Source organism: Pelobates fuscus, chromosome 2 (genome assembly GCF_036172605.1).
Source record: "Pelobates fuscus isolate aPelFus1 chromosome 2, aPelFus1.pri, whole genome shotgun sequence".
In the NCBI taxonomy this organism is placed as follows: domain Eukaryota; kingdom Metazoa; phylum Chordata; class Amphibia; order Anura; family Pelobatidae; genus Pelobates; species Pelobates fuscus.
In genome coordinates, this window is record NC_086318.1 from 189646698 (window position 1) to 189659225 (window position 12528).

A 12528-nucleotide genomic window follows, 5' to 3' on the forward strand; every position below is an offset into this window, starting at 1 on the left:
TTGGCGAGACCAGCAATTTATTACTCTGTGGATTACTTGGTGATTTTATTTTATGGGAAGAATGGAATGCTTGACGGAGTAACGGATTGTACCGTCACACCTCCCCCGAAGTAGTCTTTGGAAAGCCACCTGCCTTTTTGATCAATTGGGAGTTCGTGTCACCTAAAAAAACGGAAGGCCCAGACACTATCATTAACTTACATTGCCATGCAATTAGATTCCATTGCCATGCAGGCCGGCTTACCTAAGGACAAAGTAGATTACATACTCTCATGCATCGATCCATACCTTCATTTAGGTTCTTGCAATCTCTATTAGGTTTCCTAAATTTTGCAATGATGATTATTCTCCAAGGTAGAGATATAGATTGCCAAATCTTTTTCCCTACTTTAGTAACGACTTTAGTGACGACAGTCGACTTACACTTGATGCCCAAACTACAGCAGACCTACTTATGAGGCATAGGTTCTTAATTACATGGAACAGAAGGAACATGGTAATGAATGGCTATGGGGTAGCTGGCCTGCAGAAGGTTTTCCCACTACCTCAGCACTATTCGCAATTTACCCTACTGTTGTGGCTGCAATGGCTTGGGGTCATCTGTGGTCAGGTAATTCAGTACGTTGTTATTCAGATAACCAAGCCACACAATCGATAAAGGACGCTCATCATAATTAATTATCATAAAATTCCTTAGGAGATTAACTTGGTTGGCTGCTTGTCACCACTTTTTCTTGTCATCCATTCATGTACCAAGGGTTAATATTATTGCTGCTGACAGATTGTCTCAGTTGTAATTCCAGGCGTTTCACCAAGCCCTGCCCACGGCTGCACTAGTAGCCACAGCCACCCCCTCATTTCAGAACCTGATCATGGATTAGATATTCTATTACAACACAGCCGCAAGTTGTCTAAACTGTCTCTCTCGGTCAACACACTAAGAACCTATGATAGAGCTTTTTGGTTTATTAAAAAGATTTCATCCTGGAACATAACATTACTCATCCTTTCGCTATGACAACGTTATTAGGTTTTGCTTCTTTTTGCCACCTTAAACTTCAATTATCTCACAACACCATTAAGTTATACTTTACTGGCATACAACATCATATGTTAAGCCTTTGGTCAAACAATCATAGTTTCATAGTCCTCGTACCAGATTAAAACTATACTCAAAGGCATACAGAAATCCGTTCCCCCACGTACTCGGAAGAGATTACCTATTCCAATCTCTATCTGACCTTTTGAATTCGGGCCCTTTTGAACCCTTTACTAATGAGGTCATTAAGACTGCTATGTACTTAGATTTTTATGGCTTCCTAAGGCCACGGGAATTTACCACTACCACCACATCTAACACACAGTATTGTCTTAGACGATCCCATATACATTAACAAGCTGACCATTACATACTTTATTTACCCCATACTAAAACAAGTCAACATAACCTACCAGTAGAAATTCCATACTACCCTCCGAACAACAAATGGTGCCCCGTAGCGGTATTGGACTCCATATCTTAATTTCCCCTGCAATTACCCCTCGCAACCTCTGTTTGCACTACACGGATATGTCCCTACGACTCAGAAATTCATGCTATATATCAGATCCTTAATCATGCGACTAGGACTCAACCCTTCCAACTATTCAGGGCACTGCTTCAGAATAGTGGTAGCTTCCATGGCCTCAAGTGTAAATATACCAGTACACATTATTAGAACCCTAGGGCGTTGGAAATCCTCTGTATATTTTGAAACCAGTTCAAGAAATACGCAATGCCTTTTAAAGAAGTGTGTGCAGTGGTGTATCTTGGTTTTGTGCTGCCCTAGGCAGGACAAAACTCAGACACCCCCCCCGCGCGCGCGCGCCACCCCCACCCAACCCTTCCCCTCTGCCCCGCCTTCTAAATACACACACATTCACTGACAGATACGCATACACTAGCTAACAGACACACACAGTCGGACACACACACACACTAACAAACACACACTAACAGACACACACAGTGAGACACACACTAACAAACACACACAGTCGGACACACACACTAACAAACACACACACAGTCGGACACACACACACACTAACAGACACACACAGTGAGACACACACACACACACTAACAAACACACACAGTCGGACACACACACTAACAGACACACACACTAACAAACACACACAGTCGGACACACACACTAACAAACACACACAGTCGGACACACACACTAACAGACACACACAGTGAGACACACACAAACACACACAGTCGGGCACACACACTAACAAACACACACACAGTCGGACACACACACACACACACACACTAACAGACACACACAGTGAGACACACACACACTAACAAACACACACAGTCGGACACACACACACACACACACACTAACAAACACACACAGTCGGACACACACACTAACAGACACACACAGTGAGACACACACACTAACAAACTAACAGACACACACACTAACAAACACACACAGTCGGACACACACACTAACAAACACACACAGTCGGACACACACTAACAAACACACACACACTAACAGACACACACAGTGAGACACACACACTAACAAACACACACAGTCGGACACACACTAACAAACAGACACACACAGTGAGACACACACACTAACAAACACACACAGTCGGACACACACACTAACAGACACACACACTAACAAACACACACAGTCGGACACACACACTAACAGACACACACACTAACAAACACACACAGTCGGACACACACTAACAAACACACACACAGTGAGACACACACAGTGAGACACACACAGTGAGACACACACAGTGAGACACACACAGTGAGACACACACAGTCGGACACACACACACTAACCAACACACACAGTCGGACACACACACACTAACAGACACACACAGTCGGACACACACACTAACAGACACACACACTAACAGACACACACAGTGAGACACACACACACTGTCGGACACACACACTGTCGGACACACACACTGTCGGACACACACACACTGTCGGACACACACACACTGTCGGACACACACACACTGTCGGACACACACACACACTGTCGGACACACACACACACTGTCGGACACACACACACACTGTCGGACACACACACACACTGTCGGACACACACACACACTGTCGGACACACACACACACTGTCGGACACACACACACACTGTCGGACACACACACACACTGTCGGACACACACACACACTGTCGGACACACACACACACTGTCGGACACACACACACACTGTCGGACACACACACACACTGTCGGACACACACACACACTGTCGGACACACACACACACTGTCGGACACACACACACACTGTCGGACACACACACACACTGTCGGACACACACACACACTGTCGGACACACACACACACTGTCGGACACACACACACACTGTCGGACACACACACACTGTCGGACACACACACACACTGTCGGACACACACACACTGTCGGACACACACACACACTGTCGGACACACACACACACTGTCGGACACACACACACACTGTCGGACACACACACACTGTCGGACACACACACACACTGTCGGACACACACACACTGTCGGACACACACACACACTGTCGGACACACACACACTGTCGGACACAAACACACACTGTCGGACACACACACACACTGTCGGACACACACACACACACACACTAACAAACACACACAGTCGGACACACACACTAACAGACACACACAGTGAGACACACACACTAACAAACTAACAGACACACACACTAACAAACACACACAGTCGGACACACACACTAACAAACACACACAGTCGGACACACACACTAACAAACACACACACACTAACAGACACACAGTCGGACACACACTAACAAACAGACACACACAGTGAGACACACACACTAACAAACAGACACACACAGTCGGACACACACACTAACAGACACACACAGTCGGACACACACACTAACAGACACACACACTAACAAACACACACAGTCGGACACACACACTAACAGACACACACACTAACAGACACACACACTAACAAACACACACAGTCGGACACACACTAACAAACACACACACAGTGAGACACACACAGTGAGACACACACAGTGAGACACACACAGTGAGACACACACAGTGAGACACACACAGTCGGACACACACACACTAACCAACACACACAGTCGGACACACACACACTAACAGACACACACAGTCGGACACACACACTAACAGACACACACACTAACAGACACACACAGTGAGACACACACACACTGTCGGACACACACACTGTCGGACACACACACTGTCGGACACACACACTGTCGGACACACACACACTGTCGGACACACACACTGTCGGACACACACACACTGTCGGACACACACACACTGTCGGACACACACACACTGTCGGACACACACACACTGTCGGACACACACACACTGTCGGACACACACACACACTGTCGGACACACACACACACTGTCGGACACACACACACACACTGTCGGACACACACACACACACTGTCGGACACACACACACACACTGTCGGACACACACACACACACTGTCGGACACACACACACACACTGTCGGACACACACACACACTGTCGGACACACACACACACTGTCGGACACACACTGTCGGACACACACTGTCGGACACACACTGTCGGACACACACTGTCGGACACACACTGTCGGACACACACTGTCGGACACACACTGTCGGACACACACTGTCGGACACACACTGTCGGACACACACACACACTGTCGGACACACACACACACACACTGTCGGACACACACACACACACACTGTCGGACACACACACACACTGTCGGACACACACACACACTGTCGGACACACACACACACTGTCGGACACACACACACACTGTCGGACACACACACACACTGTCGGACACACACACACACTGTCGGACACACACACACACTGTCGGACACACACACACACACACTGTCGGACACACACACACACACACTGTCGGACACACACACACACACACTGTCGGACACACACACACACACTCTGTCGGACACACACACACACACTCTGTCGGACACACACACACACACTCTGTCGGACACACACACACACTCTGTCGGACACACACACACACACTGTCGGACACACACACACACACTGTCGGACACACACACACACACTGTCGGACACACACACACACACTGTCGGACACACACACACACACACTGTCGGACACACACACACACACACTGTCGGACACACACACACACACACTGTCGGACACACACACACACACACTGTCGGACACACACACACACACACTGTCGGACACACACACACACACACTGTCGGACACACACACACACACACTGTCGGACACACACACACACACACTGTCGGACACACACACACACACACTGTCGGACACACACACACACACACTGTCGGACACACACACACACACACACTGTCGGACACACACACACACACACACTGTCGGACACACACACACACACACACACACTGTCGGACACACACACACACACACACACACTGTCGGACACACACACACACACACACACACACTGTCGGACACACACACACACACACACACACACTGTCGGACACACACACACACACACACACTGTCGGACACACACACACACACACACACTGTCGGACACACACACACACACACACACTGTCGGACACACACACACACACACACTGTCGGACACACACACACACACACACTGTCGGACACACACACACACACACACTGTCGGACACACACACACACACACACTGTCGGACACACACACACACACTGTCGGACACACACACACACACACTGTCGGACACACACACACACACACACACACACACTGTCGGACACACACACACACACACACACACTGTCGGACACACACACACACACACACACACTCACTGTCGGACACACACACACACACACTCACTGTCGGACACACACACACACTCACTGTCGGACACACACACACACACACTCTCTGTCGGACACACACACACACACTCTCTGTCGGACACACACACACACACACACACACACTGTCGGACACACACACACACACACACACACACACTGTCGGACACACACACACACACTGTCGGACACACACACACACACACACTGTCGGACACACACACACACACACACACTCTGTCGGACACACACACACACACACACACACACTGTCGGACACACACACACACACACACACACTCTGTCGGACACACACACACACTCTGTCGGACACACACACACACACTGTCGGACACACACACACACACTGTCGGACACACACACACACACACACACACTGTCGGACACACACACACACACTGTCGGACACACACACACACACTGTCGGACACACACACACACACACACACTGTCGGACACACACACACACACTGTCGGACACACACACACACACACACACTGTCGGACACACACACACACTGTCGGACACACACACACACTGTCGGACACACACACACACTGTCGGACACACACACACACTGTCGGACACACACACACACTGTCGGACACACACACACACTGTCGGACACACACACACACACACACTGTCGGACACACACACACACACACACTGTCGGACACACACACACACACACACACTGTCGGACACACACACACACACACACACACACTGTCGGACACACACACACACACACACACACACTGTCGGACACACACACACACACACACACACACTGTCGGACACACACACACACACACACACACACTGTCGGACACACACACACACACACACACACACTGTCGGACACACACACACACACACACACACACACTGTCGGACACACACACACACACACACACACACACACTGTCGGACACACACACACACACACACACACACTGTCGGACACACACACACACACACACACTGTCGGACACACACACACACATTAACACATTATTTTTATTTACTCCCCCCCCCCCCCGCCTCCTTACCTTTGGGAATGCTGGGGGTGGGGGGGGTTCTCCCATTCCCTGGTGGTCCAGTGGCTGCAGGGCGGCACTGGCGGGCAGGCTGGGCGGCCGGCGAGGAAGCTCTTCCCCTGAGCTCTCTGCTCAGCTCCCTCGCGCGCCGCCCGCAGAGTGAGGCTGGGAGGCGGAGCCGGAATATGACGTCATATTCCGGCTCCCAGTCTCACTCTGCGGGCGGCGCGCGAGGGAGCTGAGCAGAGAGCTCAGGGGAAGAGCTCCCTCGCCGGCCGCCCAGCAACCAGCCCAGCATGTCTGTTAGCCGCAAGGCTAACAAGACATTTGCCTTGGGCATTTGGGGGCGGCGTTTTTTGCCGCCCCCTGGAAAATGCCGCCCAAGGCAAATGCCTTGTTTGCCTCGCGGCTAATACGCCCCTGTGTGTGTGTGTGTGTGTGTGTGTGTGTGTGTGTGTGTGTGTGTGAGAGAGAGAGATATTTGACTGTGTTAAATTGCATGAATCTATATTTTTGCCCTCTCTTATTTACAGGCCCTACTTCATCGTTGGTTCCGGCACACCACAATCGACTTGCACTCTTGTTCTAAACTACTCTTATCCTTATTGCTTACTCCAGCGTTTCCCAAACCAGTCCTCAAGACCCACCAACAGTCCAGGTTTTGTTGGTATCGCCATTGGAATAAAACAGGGAAATACATAATTCCTGGACTGTTGGGAACCACTGGCTTACTTTATATATGGCTTTTTGACACACAGACACAGACAGACAGACACACACACACACACTCTGTCCTGCACACAAATGACCCTAAATTAAGGCTGTGATACTATGGGGTAAATCTCAACAAGAACAGAGATTGTAAGAAAGTCTGGTAATCCACTAGTCTCGAATCACTACTTGTCGATAAACCATTCTTCGCTGTGAAACCACTATCTGAAAATCTTCTAACGGTTGGGGAATTAACAGACTCCCATAGCAATTATGCAAAACCTTTGCCACATTTTAGATTTACCCTATCATTCGTTTCTACTAGATTACAGCTCCCTTGTCATCTCCACTCCTTAGAGCTGGCTGCTGGCCTCCACTCTTCCACAGCTGACCGCCTCCACTCTCCCTCAGTTGGCTGCCTGGCTCGAAGGGAATAGGGTGACAAATACCCAGATGCCAGGACAAATTCCTAGTAGCCATGGCAACCTGGCATCTGAGACTTATCGAGCCCTGATTTTAAAGGGATACTATAGGCATCAAAACAGGGGCGTGATTTATACATCACAGTGGCTTCATTAAGCTTAAGTTGTTTTGGTGCCTTTTATGTCCCTTTCAAAGGATCATTCCAGACCCTTAAAACACTTTAGCTTGATTGTGCACTACATATAAATGAAGGACAAACTACTCTTTACTGGCTCTCAGAAAGTTATAGAAAGAGCTATAACATGCCCTGGATTAAAGGTGAACTGTTGTGGAAGCTGGATTAATACTGCAGCTAATTTCCTCACCAAAATCTTTTACTGGTGACCAAATTTGTAAACCTTTGTAAATATGTTCTTTGTAAACCCCTTAAGGACACAACTTCTGGAATAAAAGGGAATCGTGATGGAATATTTCCATCATTTGTCCTTAAGGGGTTAAGTCCTAGACCTGTTAAACCTGCACATTACATTTTTATATGTTTTTATGTGGCATTTAAAACACTAATTCGCACCATGCGGTCTGTAAAGTTTATATGTTTTATACTTTTTGTGTGTGTGAAAAAAAAAAAAAAAAATTCTCAAAATACAATTTAGGGATACAAATGTTGGATTTTGTTGGATACTATGTATGTAAAGTGACAGCCACCATCACTGGGCGCATAAGATGGACACGTTAATTAGGTCCCTGGATGACTCCTATGTTTAAGTCACACTGTACCCATTGTGGGTGCATTGTAAGTGTAATGTGGCTGTTTGGTGTTACAAGTACTATTTTTATTTTGAAAGTGTGGATTTCAATTGAAATTTACTCCTCCTCTATAAACGAACCTGGTTACACCCCCTGGTTTGCTTAGCTCAGTGGAGCTAAACTAAAAAGGCAGCAACTGCCAAAAGCACATGCCTTGCTATTGAGCTGCATTGGGTAGTCTGTGATTGGACAACCACTGAAAGTCTGGGCAGAGTTAGAAGGGGATGGATTGCAAAGGCAACAGACAGGAAAACTGCTGTTTATAGATAAACACCCAATGATAAAATGCATTATTAAATGTGAGCAAGTTTTCATTTGGGGTATATCTACTAAACAGTAACCATTGTTGAACACCTGCAGCTGTTGTGGAGAAGATAGATGAAAATCTTGGAGCTGCTTTTATCCCTTAAAATAAGCAAAATAGTGCTTGTTCCTCAATTAGACCCCATTAGATGCCACAACAAAGGGTGGATTGGAAGCAATTTGAAAGCATTTGAAATGCCAGGTTTACTGAGCCATGCTTCTTGTCTTATGGATAGGATGGCCTGGATTGCATTGTTGATTGTTGTATATTGGAGTGAAAATTTATCTGAGAAAATTAGGGATTTTGTGGTGGAGATGAAAGAGGGGGACATTTTGTATTTACTTCTCTACCGTTTCCCACTGTAAGGAAACATAGTTGTTGAAAATACCCTATCATGAAGCAGTTATTTCCACAGTTGCTTGTGGGTCATTACTGACTGATAAGAGGGACATTCAGCATCCCTATTGAGAGTGAAAGTAAAAGCCCCTGTAAAACGAGACCTCAGAAAGAGTACCAGTTTGAGGGAAGGGTCTTAAGTAATCTGTTAAGAACTCAGACACCCAGACCACTTCATCTGAATGGAGTGGTCTGACTCCCATGTCCCTCCATTTCAACCCTGCAGCTCTACATTAAAGGAACAGCAGCGGTTTGCTGCACATGCACACACCCTCTAAATGCTTACCTATGCGAAAGCGCTGGATGGGCAGAGACGATTTTAGATTAACAGGCAGAGCTAAAAGGGATAAAAGTAATCAACTTATTTATATTTATTTATTTTTTACACCCTAGTAGCAGGAACCTGATGACTAAACATTGACTAGAGCACCATAATGTTTGGAATGCACATTTGTATTCCTAACCCTATAGTGTTCCTTCAATGTTCCAACTTGTATACCACCATCTGCCCCCCCCCCTTAATATAGTAAAATCTTACTTTTATTCAAGTCTGCTGCTGCTGGCTCTGCCTCTTTGGCAACCTTGGCCATTCCTATGGAAATCACTTCTGATGATGTCAGCCAAGCAGGCAGAAGTGATTCCCATAGGAATGGCTAAGGTTGCCAAGGAGGCAGATCAGGGGCAGAGCCAGCACAAGCCAAACACAGCCCTGGCCAATTAGCATCTTCTCATAGAGATGCATTGAATCCATGCATCTTTATAAGGAAAGTTCAGTGTCTCAAAGCAGAGGCTGGAGACACTGAACGGCAGTGCTGCACACTGTGCAGCCCTGCCCCAGGAAGCATCTCTAGTAGCCATCTGAGGAGTTGCCACTGGAGTTAACCCTAGGCTGTAATATAAACACTGCATTTTCTCTGAAAAGACCGTGTTTACTGCTAAATGCCTGAAGGGTATGATTATACTTACGAGAACCAAAACAATAAGCTGTAGTTTTTCTTGTGACTATAGTGTCCCTTTAAATGAAGTTAGTCATTGGGAAAAGTCTGTTTTTGCTTATGCCTTACAGCACAGTAAGCAAACGTGTAGTAGTCTGCTGATGCTGCTAAACCTTTATAACATACTTGAGCCTTACTAAAGAATAATAATTAGGTTGTTGCTTAGATTTCATTGGTCTGTCCTATTGACTCTACAAGGCATGGTCTGGTTAATTGAGGGAAGGCTGGTTTTGTTTGGTCATAGGTTTGTCACAGAGATAGAGGTAGAGGAACTAATCGCACAAACCAGCACTTTAGTGACCAGCAAAACTTTTATAAAAGGTCCAACTGCCTAAATATTGAACTGAGATAAGGCTATGGTTGCTTTGGTGGATAAATATTTGCGGTAGTCATAAAAGGTGCGATCACCCAGTTCATCCAGCTTGACTCCATTGTTGACCACATCATCAGGTGATTATCAGTCCAACTGTTAACGGCTGTTCCTTTGCTGCTGATGCTTGACCTAGGACTTTCGATTTGGGATCTCTGCAGTCTGAAGCGTGTGTCATTTGTTACTGTTGTAGGATCCTGTATGTTATGCTGTAAGCTTGGAGCTTGATCTTGCTTACCTGTAAAATTGTGGGGTGGGGGGAGGGGAGAGGGGGGGGGGGTATATGTGTGTTTGCAATTGCAAACATTGAAACACCCTTGTTGCAGAGCACACTATAACCCTTTTCCTATCCCATGGCTGCTCTATGTTCTGTTTGACCCACATAGTTTTGCTTGCTATACAGGTACAGTGCAGAACATTCAAGATGTCCATTACCGTTATCGGATTATGAATGGGAAAATGTTTGTAAGGAGTGCACCAACTTTGCCACTTGCTTTTTTTTCCTATTTTTTCATAAACACATGTAACGCAAAGCTAATTATTTTTTTTTTTTCACACAGGACCAACTCAAAAGATGAATCTTTTCCAATCTGTACATAGTGCTTTGGATAATACTTTGGCCAAGGACCCAAGTGCAGGTAAATTTTTTTTGATATACCCAAATATTGAGAGGGAAAAAATTAAATCCTGAAGATCGTTGTTACACAGTGGAGGCTCATCCATGGGGCACCACCAGTTTTTATGTGGGGAAAAATGTATTTGTAGTAGTTTAGAAACACTAAAAATGTCTGGAGGAGAGCATTGGAAGCCAAAAAATATGGGAAACAATTGGGGTCAAAATAGGTTATGGTGGGGAAAAATTGTGATTGACAACCCCTTCCACCTGAAGTCTGTGGATAGTTAATACAATGTTAAACAAAAAATCTGCACACCAGTCAAGCCATAAGGCTTGCTTTTCCCACAGAAATCCCAAATCTGCAGTGATTGTTCTTTTCTTTTTTTTTCCCCACCATAACCTATTTGGATTTTGCTTCCCAAGCACTGCCAAGCCTCAATAAGCAAACCGGTAACCAACCTCATGCTGACTAGTTGCATTTGCAACGAAACAGCTGTCCATGAGTGGTTCACTGGTTTTGCATCTTTTCCTAAATTTTGTTTCAAGCAGTTGTAAACAGCAAACACAGATTAAAAGCAATTCATGTGTAAAATGAAATGAGGCAAAAATGTGCTTCTTTGTTAAACTAATTTGCATATGCCCACCCAGAATCCTTTGCGGTTGTAACATCGCTGCAGATTTGGGATTTCTGTGGGAAAAACAAGTCTTATGGCTTGGCTGGTGTGCAGATTTTTTGCTTAACATTGCATTAACTGTGTGTGTGTGTGTGTGTGTGTGTGTGTGTGTGTGTATATAT

At 46.4% G+C, this 12528-nt stretch overlaps 1 protein-coding gene across 1 annotated transcript in view; it reads left to right on the forward strand.

Annotated features, from left to right (window-relative positions):
• BCKDHB (branched chain keto acid dehydrogenase E1 subunit beta) overlaps nt 1-12528 on the forward strand; it is a 270779-nt gene that overhangs the window by 11662 nt on the left and 246589 nt on the right. The window contains exon 2 of the mRNA XM_063443021.1: nt 11677-11754. Coding sequence (XP_063299091.1) covers nt 11677-11754 — 78 coding nt within the window. The remainder of the gene's footprint in view (nt 1-11676; nt 11755-12528) is intronic.